This window comes from Gekko japonicus, unplaced genomic scaffold (assembly GCF_001447785.1).
Source record: "Gekko japonicus isolate JY-2015 unplaced genomic scaffold, Gekko_japonicus_V1.1 scaffold1459, whole genome shotgun sequence".
NCBI classification, from domain to species: domain Eukaryota; kingdom Metazoa; phylum Chordata; class Lepidosauria; order Squamata; family Gekkonidae; genus Gekko; species Gekko japonicus.
In genome coordinates this window covers 306,696-322,704 of record NW_015164715.1, presented here as the reverse complement: position 1 = coordinate 322,704, position 16,009 = coordinate 306,696, and the positions used below count along the sequence as shown (strand labels likewise).

Sequence of the window (16,009 nt, the reverse complement as noted above, 5' to 3'; positions counted from 1 at the left end):
TTAGCTCTAGTGTGGTGAAAGTTTGTGATTGACCAAGGGGAGCTGGAAATAGAAAGCTGGAAGGGCCCCAGTGTTAGTCCTTTTAAAATGAAATTTCAGAAGAGGAAGTTCTTTCGTGATGAAGAGTCACTCTAAAATCTGCGGGAACAAAGGGACGGATCCTTCCTGGTTCCGAGTTTGACGTTATTTCTGAAACAGAGGGAGGCTAAGAATCAGCTGGCACTTTCCATCTCTCCCCTCACCCATGCTTTGGAGAGTTCTTGAGAAATTATGCAATCCAGGGTTGCCAGCTCTGGGTTGGAAAGTTCCTGAAGATTTTGGGGGTGGAGCCTGAGGAGGAGTGGGTGGGGAGGAGGGACTTTGGTAGGGTCAAAAGCCATAGAGACCAAACTTCCAAAGCAGCCATTTCCCCCCAGAACAACTGATTTTTGTCGGCTGGAGACCAGTTGTAATTCCGGGAGATCTCCAGCCACCACCTGGGGGTTGGCAGCTCTATCAATGGCTCAAGAGACAGGAGAGGCTGCCCACAAGCCCTCCTTACCGCAGACCAGAGGTCATTTCGGGGGGGATCGCGGGGGATCGCAGTTCCCCCGGGTGAGGTACAGGGGGGCGGGGCACATGATGAAGCCCCGCCCCCTGCTTCTGGCCGCCCTGCTTCCGGCCCTCATTCAGCCAGGAGGAGGCAGGAGAAGAGGGAGGGTAAGTTGCTTCCTCCCTGCCTCTCCCCACCCCTGCCTGCTTGGGGCCAGGGAGGGCCTTCGCGGGGCTTCCTTGCACTCCCACCGGCCTTGCAGGTCCACCGCCGGGCCCCCCATGGGGCTCGGCAGTGGAGCTGCAAGGCCGGCGGTGGCGACCGGGACCGTTGGGGGTGGGGTGTGCGGCCTTATGACACACCTCCGGTGATGTCAGGGGGTGTGGCCTTATGACACACTTCCGGTGATGTCAGGGTGTGTGGCATATGCTAATGAGTTATGCTAATGAGTTCCCCTAGCTCTTTTTCTACGAAACGACCCCTGCTGCAGCCATTGAGACATGGGTTATTTGCCCCAGGTTCAATGCTGTTGGGAAGTGGTCGTTGTCCTGCTTCCCCACAGCATTGTGCTACATTCATGCACCTCCCAGGGCTTCCCTGCCTTTATTTGATCTTTCCCAAACTTGCTTTGCTGTGAAGTTTGCGGAAAGAGAACCACAAAGCCTGGGTGGCTGTCATATGGGTGGGAAAGTTTTCTTCGCCCTGTTCACAGGGCAGCCATTCCCCTCCCCACCGCCACTGGGGGAGTTTTTTAAATAAAATCCGCAAATGAATATTGTTATTGTGATTTAACATTATAATAATCTATATGTCACCTTCTATGAATTCCCAGGCTGCAAATATCTAACCCCTTTGATTACAGACATATGCCATTCCCCTTATATAGGGGCTTTCATTTTTTTTAAATGAAAGCTGGGAATTTAACGAATCTGATACACAGATTGTCATAATGTTGGCGTTTGCTGCCTCTTTAAGAAGCTGAAAAGGCCCTGGTGGTAGAGGGGTGGGGTTTGGGTTGGCTGTTGCCAGGGGTCTGGGGCAGGGAAGCCAGCCATGTGCAGTCCTTGTTGCCCCACTCCTGTATCAACAGCTGCAGCAGGAGTGGGGAAACTAAGCCTGTCACCATTTGGAAAGCCCCCGTGTCTCTCTTTGAGAAAAAGTTGTCCCACCCCCTGTCACCAAAGCTAGGTCTCATCGAGGCCAGCTGCTGCTGCTGCTGCTGCTGCTGCTGCCATGTCTAGACACACAGAAAGTAGTATTTTGTTGGCTCTGATTTCCCATCCTCTTAGGAATGTGGGCAGTACCATGTGGGCAGGAAGCACTGCAGTGATGTTGCTACATTTCCTGGCCCTTCCTGGACCTGATGGTGCAATCTAAGTAATTTACATAGTGCTTTCTTGGACCTCGCCCAGCAAGGAAGGGAACAAGAAGCAGGGGTCAGAGCTGTTCTCCTCACACTCTTGAGTTCTTGGCCAAGATGGGGAAGGAACTGTGCGCCGTGTCCTTTTATCGGGCCGCCTTCACTGAGTTCCTGGTCACTGCTATCTACGTCTTCTTTGGTGTGGGATCCATGCTGCGCTGGCCAGTGAACACCCCCTCCATTCTGCAGATCTCCATCACGTTCAACTTGGCTGCAGCCACCGCTGTCCAGATCGCGTGGCACGCCAGCGGGGCCCACGTCAACCCAGCGGTGACGGTGGCCTTCCTGCTTGGGTCTCGCATTTCGCTGGCAAAGGCTGCCTGTTATGTGGTTGCCCAGCTTGCAGGAGGCATCGCCGGGGCAGCCATACTTTATGCTGTGACTCCTGGGAGTATCCGAGGAAATTTAGGCATTAATACGGTACGTCCTAAGCCACTAACTTCCGAATGGATGTGATTGGTAGAAAAGATCCAGTGGGGCTGTCAGAACAGGACTATGGGGCAGAAATCTGGGGCCCTTACTTATGGGTCCAGCCATCCCCCTCCCTCCGAGGCCGACTGTAGCTTATAAGCCTATGGAGTAAAAAGGTACTTACTTCTGAGTAAGTGTGCCTAGAATCAGGTTATGCCATGTAGTTTTTATGTGTAGAGATGGTGGGATAGGATGTGACAATTTGACTGGAATTGTTCGTTCTCTGCTTCCCATTTAAAGTGTATATAACCATCGAAAGAATTTAGAGTCTAAAACAATGTTCCCTCTAAGCTGTGGAGTCTTGTGAGCAAAAATTCTACTTTGTGAGCTACTGGGCATTAAAGTTGTGAGCGAGCAATTTGGCTGCTGCGTAAATCAGTTTGCTTTGGAGCCATCCTTCCTGAGCAAAGACAGAAATGTGTGAGCCGGAGGCTAAAAGGCAACTTAAAGGCTAAATTTATTCCAGCATAATCTTTTGCGAGTCAGAGCTGACTTCATTAGAAGTGCTGGACAGAAATCCATCAGGGCTGATTTATATACTCAATAGAAAGGGGGATGTGTGTGTGTGTGTGTGTATACATCAGTTTGATGGATTTACACTCCTGTGCATCTGATGAAGTAATGAAGTGAGCTCATGAGAGTTTATGCTGGAACACATTTGGTTAGTCCTTAAGGTGCTGCTGGCCCCCTGTTTTATTTTGCTGCTACAGACTAATACAGCCCCCCTTCTGGAATTCTTTCCAATTAGCCAGCATTGTATAATATCTGGGAGACCAGGGTTCAAATCCCCACTCTGCCTTGATGAGGAAGTGAGCACTCTCTGCTCTCAGCAACTTGGAGGAAGGTCAGGATAAAAATTGTATGTGTGTATTAATAGCTGTCAAGTTGCTTCCAGCTTAGGGTGACCCTATGAATTAATGACCTCCGAAACATCCTATCATTCATAGCCTTGCTTGGGTCTTGCAAACTGAAGAATGTGGCTTCCTTTATAAGAGTCGATCCATCTCAGGTCTTCCTTCTGCCTTCCACTTTTCCTAGCACTCGTGTCTTCCCCAGTGACTCCTGTCTTCTCATAATGGGACCAAAGCATGATAGGCTCAGTTTGGTCATTTTAGCTTCTAAGGAGAGCTCAGGCTTGATTTGGTCGAGAACCCACTTATTTGTCTTTTTGGCGATCCGCAGTATCTGTAAAACTCTCCTCCAACACCACATTTCAAACCAATAAACTTTCTTCCTTTCAGCTTTCTACATTGTCCAACTTTCAAACCCATAAATAGTAATAGAGAATCCTATAGCATGAATTATTTTGATCTTGGTCACCAGCAATACATCCCTACAGTTAAGGATCTTTTCCAGCTCCTTCATGGCTGCCTTTCCCAGTCTCAGTCTCTTTCTGATTTCTTGGTTGCAGTCACCCTTTTGGTTGATAATTGAGACAAGGAATAGGATTTTTTAAGCCATTTCTGTTTCTTCATCATCAACCTTAAAAGTTGAGTAATTCCCGAGTAGTCGTTACTTTTGTCTTCTTGATGTTCAGCTGTAATCCTGCATTGGCACTTTCTGCTTTAATCTTTATCAGTAGTCTTTTCAAGTCTTTACTGTTTTCTGCCAGGAATGTGGTGTCATCTGTATATCTCAACCTATTAATGTTCCTTCCACCCATGTTCACGCCACCTTCATCTAGATCTAATCCAGTTTTCCTTATGCTATGTGCTGCATATAGATTGAACAGACAGGGAGATAAACTACATCCTTGTCTGACACCTTTGCCAACTGGAAACCATTCTGTTTCTCCACATTCTGTCCTAACAGTAGCTTCTTGTCTAGAGTAGAGGTTGTGCATCAGAACAATCAGATATTGTGGCATACCTATTTCTTTTAAAACCAACTATAACTTTTTGTGATCCACAGAATCAAAACTAACTCATATGCCAAAACCATATACACAGATAATTTTCTGTTACTGTTTTGCCTTTGGGGAAAGTTCAGGGAGTCTTTTTTAAAAAAATAAGTGATCATGTGAAATGGTAGAGTTGCCATTTGTCAGGCTTCATCTTCCACCCCAGACTCTTTAAGGTGGAATTCCCAAGTGAGACTGGCTTCATTTTGACTCTAGTATAAAAGGTAAAGGTTCCCTTGCTCAAAAGCCAGTCGAGTCCGACTCTAGGGTTGCGGTGCTCATCTCTGTTTCAAAGCTGAAGAGCCAGCGCTGTCTGAAGACGTCTCCGTGGTCATGTGGCCGGCATGACTAAACACCAAGGCGCACGGAATGCTGTTACCTTCCCACTGAAGTGGTACCTATTTATCTACTTGCAATTTCTTGCTTTCGAACTGCTAGGTTGGCAGGAGCTGGAACTAGAGACGGGAGCTCACTCCGTCATGCGGCAACTCGGGTCTCAAACTGCTGAACTACCGACCTTCCACAGCCTGCAGTTCAGCGTCTTAACCACTTGAGCCACCGCAGCTCCTTGACTCTAGTATATGTGTCCATAAATGCAGACAAACACAAACATGAAAGCACCATGCAGTCCACAGCCTGCCCTTTAACATGCTGCAGCAGGTAATGTTCATTTTGAAATGTTGAGTATATTCATTAAGACAATGATGTCCCCCTTCCCTGACCTCGGTATATCTTCAACCAGAAGAGCAAACACCCTCAGCAGTGACCTTTGTGCTTTGAGCCAGAGATTTCAATGGGGCATTCTTGAGTAACATTCTCAGGAACAATACACCCTATTTAGTAGGATCACAGAGGTGTTGTAAGTGTACAACAACTGACAAGAAATATAGTGGCTATGCCAGCTACTGACAGATCTCACTAAGCCAGACTTGGAAGAAGAAGATCTACCAGTGGCCACATATTTTTCTATGGAGGGGGAGCTATAAGCTGGTCAAGGTAGAAGCAAGATATTGTTGCAGTATCTATTAAAGCTGAATACATATCAGCTGCACAAGGCTGCCAAGAAATACCTATCAGCTGCACAAGGCTACTAGCTACTGACAGATCTAGGTATAGATGTACCACAACCCACACAAATCCATGAAGATAACCAAAGCTGCATTCAAGTGTCTAAACAAGAAGATGTGAACATGTGTACCAAGCATACTGACATAAAGTATCACCTAGTGAGAAAGCTGCAAAGAGAAGTTATCAAGATGACCTACTGCCCAAGAGAAGGAGTGATTGCAGATGTTCTCACTAAGCTACTCCCTAGAATCCGCTTTGAAGCTCTAAGAAAGAAGATGAATCTTGTAGGCTGAGTCACAAGTCATTGAGAGGTGGTGCTGGAAGTGAAGGACTGTGCACTCTGTCTTAGCCTCAGACTTCAGAGGGGGACTATAGAGAGTTAGAGAGAGAGATAGGCCACGACCCTGATCATTCTTCCCTTCTACTGCTCTGATACTATCCCTTTTAATAGGTGGACTGCTACTGTCAGAGGAATCTTCCTTCCTTCCAGCCTGACACTGTCTCTCCACACTATACTTCTCCATCTTGGCACCTTGAGGGCAGGACATGCTTTCTCTATCTCTATCCATCCTATCTAGTTAGACTAGATTATAATCCTGTCTCTACTCTATCCTGTCTAGAATGGAGTTCCTTACAATAAAGGACTCATATTAGCTTTTGTAAAGATAAAAAGGCTCCGTCTGTAACTTTGTTTCTTGTCAGCACACACAAACCAAATTGGCTCTGCTGTGTTATGTGCCTCGAGCACTCTGCTAACCCAATAACCCTTCATTGCCTACAAGACAGAATTCTGAACTTGATCCAGTTCAAAGGTCATAGCAAACTGGTCCTAGACCAGGAGGTCTTTTGTGCTGCATGTAATGGGAGACAAAAGCAGGGGGAAATGTATGCCCCAGGACTTCCTGTCACTTTCTTATTGTGAATAAACCTTGTAAGGTAGGTCCAGGAGACCTGGCTCACAGTATAGTATCCTCTAAGGGTTGGTGCATAGGTAGGGATTCTGGCATTCTGTCTTGCTGCCCACCACTGCAGGAAATGGGGGGGGGGAATCTGCGCTGGTGTCATGCCAGGGTGTTTATGTCACTTCCAGCAAAAACTGGAAGTAGCATGGTGGGGCTCTAGCATTTTGCAAAAACTCTGTGGTTTTATTCATGTTAGACATGAAATAAGCACACCAGTTAGTGGTGCCATGCCTCCCGCTATAATGGGAAGCCTCCTGGCAACTCCCTTTTAATTTATTATTTATTAATTCAATTATTTATTTTTAATTCAAATTTTGATGCCTACTGGTGCCTCAGGCACTGGTTCGAGGAACTGGTGGGGTGGAAAGGCCTGGTATGCCAGCATGGGGCTGGTGAGGCTACATCACTTCTGGTTTAAATCGGAGGTGACATGGGACGCTCTAGCATTTTGCAGAAACTCTATGGTAAAACCACAGAGCTTTTGCTCAAATACTAGAGCATCATTAGTGATACACTGACATCACTCCAAGTGTACAGGGAGTGACATCAGCAAGTCACTGGCAATGCCATGGCAGAGGGGATGAGTCCCCCCCCCCCCCCCCACTCAGTCTCCCTCTTGTTGCCAGGCCAATGTGCCAGCCCCCTCCCCATTTCCTCCCATTGGTTTCTGGCTGCAGCTTGGCAACCCTATGGGTAGGGGTGAGCTTACCTATCCTACTTCATACCATTCTTTAGTCCTGCTCTGTAGCCATCACACAGGAAATTCGGGTAGCATCAACAACAAGGGTTTGGGGTTTTTTGGGCTTCCCATGGAAGAGAAAGCAGCAATATACATCTTGGAACACTGCAGTCAGCATCAAGAACACCTAATGGAGGTTCCTCCCACACCAGCCTCAAGGGGGACTTCTTGAGGACTCACCAAAGTATACAAAGACAGTCCCGTGCACATTGCACAGAGGCCTATTCATGATAACAGGAAGTCACCTGATTTGGTTTCATAGTATGGTAGGGCTGAATCTGAGTGAGAATGGTCCAGAGTGAATCTTTATCTGGGGACCTACAATGGGTTCCAGCAGCCCTACAGATCCACTCACAGCAAGAATTGCAAACTCAGAATAGTAATGCATCTGAAGTCACATGGGAAGGGATGAACACTCTGTGATGTTATTGATGAGAATGTCCAGAGTGTAAGCCTTAGTGAAGAGGTAATTTGCCAAGATGCTCCTTTCCCAGTCAGTGTAACACACAGCAGATGCCAGTGTTAACGGAAGCCTTTTCTGGGAGAACACAGGGTGGCCACAAAAAAGAGCTACTCAACAATATTCTGAGACTAGTTCTCCAGTTTGTTCCCCCTCACCATACTCCCTTCCTTGTATTGCTCTTTCTTGTACTGCTCTATGCCCGTGGGCAGCCTAGAAGGTCAAAGAACAGCATGGCGTTGACTCACTGGAGAAGCTTGGCCTGCCTGGTTTACGGAATTCGGAATATAACTTGTTAAACTCCTCCATCAACTGGAATTTTATCTCACTCTTCCTCCAAAGAGCATAGGGTTGCCAAGTCGGCCTGACTCACCGGCGGGGGAGCGTCGCTTCTGTCCGGGAACTGCCGAGGGACGCGTGCGCATGCCGCCAGAACATCACAGGAAGTGACGCAGGATGTAGAGCATGTTGGGGGCGTGGCCCAGATCATCGGGGGGGAACCATATGGTTTCCCCCCCGACGCTCTGGGCCACGCCCCCAACGTGAGCGACGTGGCTGCATCACCTCTGGTGACGCAGCTTTGGGGGGCGGAGTTCCCCCTGGGGCCCGATTCTGCCACGGCGGAAATCGGGCCTCCAAAGCGGGGGTTTCCCCTCCCCCACTTGGCAGCCCTAAAAGAGCACAGAGTGGCTTGCATAGTCCTCTCTTCCTCAGTTTTGTCCTGTGAGGGGGGTTCGGCTGAGAAAGAGAGACTGATTCAGAGTCATCCAGTGAGCATCAGTGCTGAGTGGGGATCTGAACGCAGATCTCCTCATTCCTATTCCAGTATTTTAAGGAATCCACCACCACCACACTGTCTCAGACTTTTCAGAAGGGTAGCTGGGTTAGTCTGTCACAGCAAAACAAAACAGGATTCCAGTGGAACAGAGCTACAGTGCAAGCCTACAGACACTTTCCTGGGAGTAAGCCCCACTAAATAACACAGGACTTACTTCTGAGTATATGTGCTCAGGACTGCTTGCTCAGAGACTAGTTTACCTTACTTCAGGTTATTTCCTCCTCCACCCATCCTTGAATTTTTATAGCCAAGTTCCCAATAGTTCTACAGCCAAGCCTGTTGGTGGAGCCCCTCGGTCTGGAGTTAGCAGAATCTGTGCTCTGTAAGATTCCCCACTGCATCTTCTGCTGAAAGGAAGGAGACAACAGACTTTTGACTGCTGACTCAAAACACTTATACTTTTTGCTATGACTCTTTGGTTGCAATAAAAGATATAGCTGACTTACCTTATTATGCCAGCCAGTGCAATTATATGAAGTTTAAATCAGTGTTTTGATTATTTCACTTCTGTGGCTGCAATTCTGTGTTGGGTTTGTTGTTGTTGTTGTTGTTCAGTCGCACAGTCGAGTCCGACTCTTCGCGACCCCATGGACTAGATCCCGCCAGGCCCTCCTGTCTTCCGCTGTCCTCTGAAGTTTGCTCAGTTTCATGTTCATTGCATCGATGATTAATGGTTAATAAACCCCAAATCTTGGTTACATAAGCCACTGCATTCTCATCTGAGATGATTCTAACAAATCTCATGCCATGTTAACGCCTCTTAGCCCAAACCCAAGACAGTATATGCTTACCCTTTAAAAGAGCTAGGTGGTTAAAGACCGAGAACTGAGAGAGTTCCACTGGGTTACTCTAGCTAGATCTCTCAGTTAAAGCAACCACACCAGTGCTTGAATTGTGGGGAAATAGGGGGGCAGTAGACCCCATCTCTTAGCTACTGTTAGAAGGCCCCAGGGATTCATTCCTTACTCCCTACCACTATTCAAGACCCCCAGAGCCTTCCTTGGCTGAATCTTTCTGCCATCTCTTTCTGTGGCAGCATGCCTGGCTGAGGAGCACCGACTGGTCTCCAGCTCTGCATTGCTTTGTTTACTCTGATATGACCCCAGATTGGATCTCTCTTTAGCTGGCTGGCTAACTGCCCGTCTTTCTCTCCCCACACACTTGATGTGGTCAGATACTCTTCCCCTGTCAATCAGAATCTCTTGCACAACAAAGCGTCCCCAGCTGTTTCATGCATGGATGGAGGGGTTTTTCCAACCAAGTAGAAAATGTCCCACTAACTGCTTTAAAGCTTCCCTTTTGTTTGGGGGCAATGTGAAGAACCAAAATGACTCAGGCCATGAGCTGAGGGCTGGAGGGAGTTGGTCAAATGGCTGTCAGGAACCACACAGAGGAGGCCTGGATTCTGTCTGTTCAGGTAAAGGTAAAGGTTCCCTTGCTCGAAAGCCAGTCGAGTCTGACTCTAGGGTTACGGCGCTCATCTCCGTTTCAAAGCTGAAGAGCCAGCGCTGTCCGAAGACGTTTCTGTGGTCATGTGGCCGTCATGACTAAACACCAAGGCGCACGGAACGCTGTTACCTTCCCACCGAAGTGGTACCTATTTATCTAATTGCAATTTCTTGCTTTCGAACTGCTAGGTTGGCAGGAGCTGGAACTAGAGACGGGAGCTCACTCCATCATGCGGCAACTCGGGTCTTGAACTGCTGAACTACTGGCCTTCCACGGCCTGCAGTTCAGCATCTTAACCACTTGAGCCACCGCAGCTCCTTCTGTCTGTTTAGTCTGAAAGTAATCAGGACTTCTGCCCTTTAATCAAGGGGCATGCCTAGACAGCCTCTTTGTCCTGTCACACTCCAGAATGGGGAATGAAAGCAATGAAAAAATTCCTTGCTGGAGCTGAGCAGGTAAAAGGAGAATAAGGTTGCAGCCTAGAACAAAATGAGGCCCCATGTGAATGTTGTTTTGTCACAGTGTGGGCGGGGAAGAGGCTGGTGCAGAGATTTCACTGGCCATTGGAAGCTGGATTAGTTAGAGGGATAATCCACCATGCATCACTGTCACCCTGAGCTGTCCACCCTGTACTTGCTTATTTAGGTAATTTATCATCCTGCTTTTCTGCCTGGTAAGGTGCCAAGGCAGCTTAGAAAAGCACCTAATTTAAACAGACAAGCAAAATACAATTAATAAACAAAGAAAAAAAATCACAAAACCATTTCTTAGGCAGTTCTGAATTCAGTGGCCACAGGCTAAGATCCAGAAGCTCTTGGGTTTTACGCCAAAAAGCTATGCCTCTGGCCACACCCACAAGCAAGAAGGGGACAGGAACACAGCTGAGATGTTGTGCAGCTGGCAAGATGTTGTGCAGCATATTAGGCCGCACCCCTGTGTTACCAGAAGTGTGGTCATCCAGCCATCCCCCTCAGCTTGTTCTAGATCTCCGCTGACATCACATCCCTGGGGAAAATCTATCGGGTAAACCCAGCATTAAAGTGTGTTCCCCTTTCTAGGCCCCACTTCTCACAAGCATAGCGAGGTCAACAAGGAAGAGAATTATTGACCTCCTTTTCTCCATAATGAAATGTATGCTGTATGAATAATCCGTGCAACACCTTATAGGAACTGAGCAGGGCGTGGGGCTTATGAGGACCCGTGGAGGGGCTACAACGGAGGGAAGACAAGAGGTGGAACTTGCAGAGCTCATTCAGCCCCCCCCACACACATTTTTCCATCCATAGTTTGAGCACTGAATCCTTTCTGTGCAATACATAACAATCTTGCTGTTTCTTAACAGGAAGATTGAATTTGGGCAGCTACTGATTGTGTGTGTTTTAGGGTCTTTTTAGTCTTAGCGGTGAAACCAAAATGCTCAGAGATACTCAGGGCTATTCTTGGGCAGGAACGCACAGGAACGGAGTTCCGGCTGGCTCCCGAGTTGGCCACGCCCAGCAGGAACCTCATTAGCATAATAGGCCACACCCAACAGCATAAACTCATTAGAATTGGCTACATTAGGGGTGTGTGGCCTAACATGCAAAGGAGTTCCTGCAACAAAAAAAGCCCTGGGTTTTGACAACAAACAAGGTAAACAGAATAAGAAGCAAAAGGTGGGTGTGGCTGGATGACCACACTTCTGGTAACACAGGGGTGCGGCCTAATATGCTGCACAACATCTTGCCAGCTGCACAACATCTCAGCTGTGTTCCTGTCCCCTTCTTGCCTGCTGTTGGGTATGGCCTATTATGCTAATGAGCTCCTGCATACTCATGTTATAATCCAGTTTAACCATGTTATGCTAGGAGTAAGGACTTTCTAATGGGCCAACTGTGCCCGGACTTAAAGGAGTGATTTTTGAGAAGGGTGTAGACCTGAAGGCAGGGGGGGGAATGTCCTTCTGAGTAAGCGGGCACAGGACTGAACAGCAAGTCTTGCTCTCTCTTGGAACTGCTTTTAGCCACAGTTGTTGTGCAGTCCTTAAAAGCTCCTTTCCCCTCCGCCTTCTCTTCTTCCTCCATTCCAGCTGCAGAACAACCTCAGCCCCGGACAAGCAGTGGCGGTAGAGATCGTTTTGACCCTCCAGATGGTTCTCTGCTATTTTGCCTCCACCGACAGCCTCCGAAGCACGGGTTCTCCCGCTGTCATGATTGGCATCTCAGTTTCGCTGGGACACTTAATCGGGGTGAGTCGAGGACACCGGGTCAGATGAAAGAGTACTGGGGCCCTAGGAGCAAGGGAGGCCATGGGGACCGGACGAAGCAACTGGTGTTCTTGTTGCAATGGAGCAATAGGAGGGAAATCACATGGCCCTCTTTTGTCTTGCATAGGCAGCCAAAGACATCAGAAATGAAAGATGTTACAGCTTCAGGCTGATGTTAATTGGGTAACACCAAGTGCTCTTGAGCTGCGGTGGCTCAAGTGCTTAAGATGCTGAACTGCAGGCTGTGGAAGGTCAGTAGTTCAGCAGTTCAAAACCCGAGTTGCCGCATGACGGAGTGAGCTCCCGTCTCTAGTTCCAGCTCCTGCCAACCTAGCAGTTCGAAAGCAAGAAATTGCAAGTAGATAAATAGGTACCACTTCAGTGGGAAGGTAACAGCGTTCCGTGCGCCTTGGTGTTTAATCATGCTGGCCACATGACCACGGAAACGTCTTCGGACAGCACTGGCTCTGCGGCTTTGAAACGGAGATGAGCACCGCAACCCTAGAGTCGGACTCGACTGGCTTTCGAGCAAGGGAACCTTTACCTTTACCTTTAAGTGCTCTTAAAAGCAAACGAGGCAGACAGTTTAACTGCAAAGCACCCGGTATCACTGGAGGACTTATCTGACACTTGCACACACAAGAGAGATAAAATGGATGCAAGAATGGCAACCTACTAGTAGGAACTGTAAGGGATATCAGCCCAGAAGTCCTACAGAGAGCAATATTCTAGCTCCTCCCAACTGAGAGCTTCTAAACAGTGGCTTCACCTTGTTTGGTCCCGGATTGGGTAGGACCCAGCTTTGATTAGTGTATAGAATCCAGAGGGCAACACAGATGGGAGAGTGTGGGTTCCTAAACATGTGTAAGATAAGTGTCAGATATGTAGCTGTAGGATACAGAACGATAATACGGCTTCCACAAAAGCTTTCCTGGGCCCACTCTGGCAATGCCTAATTAAATTGTGGTGGTGGGGGGGGTATGGGCCCCCGCTCTCCCATCTGTTCAGTCACCCTACTCTATGATGCCACAGAGGTGCCAACAACCCTTACCCAATATCCTAGCCAGATATGACAAGGTTGATGATGGAATTGGCATTACCAGGGAAATGGGAAGCCTGTCCAAACTCTTGCAAGCCTCAGGATGCTCGGCCTTCAGAATGAGGTGGGGGAAGCGGCCAACAAGGAGTCTTGTCTGCCCCTTTAGAATTGGGTCAACAGTGGCAAGAGGAAGACCTTGGGTGAGTGACAAACTCTCTCCCCTCCGATTCTGAGGCCTTTGTGGGGAGCCTCTAAAATATTTGGCTGTTGTTCCGGCCTGTGTCTGGGCTGTTCTGTGACCCTGTTGAAAGGCTGCCCACTCTTGGAATATATGAACCTAGAACGAGAGGTGTTGACTCCTCTTTCCAATTTCTTCTTCCTAGAGTTACCTCACCAGCTGTTCCATGAATCCGGCTAGGTCTTTTGGTCCTGCGGTCATCGTCCGGAGCTTTCCTGACCATTGGGTAAAACCCTCCTTCTTTTCCATCACCCCTTTAGCAACCCAAAACAGGAAGGGGAGATTAGGGGGTGTAGATCTAAACAGCCCTGACTTGGATAGCCCAGGATGCCCCAATCCCATCAGATCTTGGAAGGTAATCAGGGTCGGCCCTAGTTGGTGTTTGGATGAGAGACCACCAGAGGCAGTCCAGGGCTGCTATGCAGGGGCAGTTAGATTTGACTCCAGGAGCCCCTTAGAGACCAAGACGATTTTCAGAGTATAAGCTTTTGAGAGTCAGAGCTGCCTGAATGATCCTGAGTTAGTACAGCCGGTGTTGTTAGATCCAGTTATTGTGTTGCCAGAGGGGATATGGGGACAGAGTTGGCATCTTGATTTGTGGCAGGCCCGGGTCCCAGAGTCTGTGTCCATGTTAGGAAGGGTATTGCTGTGGGTGAGAAGTTGTTTAAGGTGTTGTCTGAGACCAAGAAAGGTTTACCTTCCAATGCCTGTGAGAGGGGAGTATCATTGACCAGCATGGGTTGTTGGTTGTTAATGTCGTATTGAACTGGTTGAGCTGAGAGCTGTAGTTGACCACCAGTGGTGTTCTGTTGTTTCGTTTGAGTGGATCTTGTAGCAGGTTATCCCTTGGTGTCATGTTTAGGATGGTGACTGGAGGCATGTAGATATGTTTGGTGGTCAGTAAATTTCCTGTATGAGGTGGTTTTTGTGTTTCCGTTATGTTTTTATACAGTGGTGTCTAGAAAAGATATTTCTTGCATGGATTGGTTCCTGGTCAGGTTGATGGTGGGGGTAGAAGTTGCCTGGTAAAATTTATCCAGTGCTTCTTTCCCATGAGTGCAAATGAAGTAACTGTTATCAATAAATCTCAAGTACAAGAGGGGTGTTAACAGATGGGAGCTGTTCCAGGTTAGCCATGAAAATGTTGGCATATTGTGGTGCCATGTGGGTGCCTATGGCTGTGCCATTGATCTGAAGGAATAAATCTGCACTAATTCGGAAGTGGTTGCAGGTGAGGACCAACTGACAGAGCTTGGTAGCAATGTCGGCCATGGTGCTGTCTGAGATGGTGTTCGTAGTAGTTTGTAGTCCATCATTGTGGGGGATGTTGCTATACAGAGACTCAACATCCGTGGTGGCCAAAATAGTATTTCCTGGAAGATAGTTAACAGATTGTGCCTTTCTCAGGAAGACTGTGATGTCTTGCGCATAACTGGGGGTATTGATAGCATAGGGTCTGAGAGTAGTGTCCACATATCCAGACACCTCTGCAGTGATGGCGCCTATGCCTGAGACAGTAGGACATCCTGGATTACCAGGTTTGTGTATTTTGGGCAGAAGATTAAAAAATACCTGTTCAAGGTTCTTGTGGTGTGTTCATAAAGATCGGTTCCTATGTATGTGTGTAGTTCCTTCATAATCTTGTTTAGTTCTTTTGGTATTCCTGAGTGGGGTTCTAAGGATAAGCATCTGTAGAAAGTGGTATTGGAGAGTTGTCTTTTGGTTTCTTAAATGTAATCTGATCCATCCATGATGACAACTGCTCTTTCTTTGTCAGCTTCTTTTGATAATGATGTCTGGGCTGTTGCATTTCTTTCAACATGGATGAGGTTGTGTTGTGAGATATGGTGTTTCTTGATCATGTCAGTTTTGGCTTGGCAGCAAAAATGTTCTATGCAGAGGTCTAGTGTGGAAACATTGCATCCACTAGAAAGGTCCATTGTAGCATTGGGTGGGTGGTGATTGATGACCAATGTGTTGTCTGATGGTGGGTGGGAGAGATGGCAACTGTTCAGCAGTAGACTATGGAGTGGTATGTTGTGAAGATGCTGCCTATCCATCCGTGTTCTGTTTCGAGGCTTGACGAAAGTGCCCCTTCAGATGCAGATGGTGAAAAAAGGCACAGAGGCAGGCAATGACAAACCACCTCTGGAAGTCTCTTGCCTTGGAAACCCTCAAGGGTCGCCATAAGTTGGCTGTGTGACTCGATGGCAAAAAAAGAAAAAGATCTAACCCTTTGCTCAGGATAGACAATAATACCCTGGTCTGTTGGTTCCATACTGCTATTTACTTCGGATTGATGATACAGCCATTTATGTCTTTCAGACCTGTATGAATAAACAGTAGTGCATTCCAGAGGAACAGGTGTGTTGGTCTGTTGCACCAAAGATCTGAGTGGGAGAGGGAGGTTTCTCCTTACTGACAATCTATTCCAATGCTTTGGACTGATGTCCTCCAATCCTTTCCCCACTCGTGACTAGGTCCAGAATGAGACAGAAGGTGTGTGATAAGTGGGAGCCAGCCATGCAATCAAGTGGTGGTGTGGTGGTGTTCACAGCCAAAACTTTTTTAGGCAAAGGAGCGGTGTATAGAGCATTTTGATACATTTTAAGACATTCTTGCATAGCTGTCAATTGATTGGTTCAGCA

At 47.7% G+C, this 16,009-nt stretch overlaps 1 protein-coding gene across 1 annotated transcript in view; it reads left to right on the top strand.

The window, feature by feature from the left end:
* The first annotated feature begins 2,005 nt into the window (after positions 1 to 2,005).
* Positions 2,006 to 16,009, top strand: part of LOC107108992 (aquaporin-6-like) — a 14,433-nt gene continuing 429 nt past the window's right edge. The window contains exons 1-3 of the mRNA XM_015409559.1: positions 2,006 to 2,372; positions 11,908 to 12,066; positions 13,507 to 13,587. Of these exons, the coding sequence (XP_015265045.1) occupies positions 2,010 to 2,372; positions 11,908 to 12,066; positions 13,507 to 13,587 (603 nt within the window). The 5' untranslated portion in view covers positions 2,006 to 2,009. The remainder of the gene's footprint in view (positions 2,373 to 11,907; positions 12,067 to 13,506; positions 13,588 to 16,009) is intronic.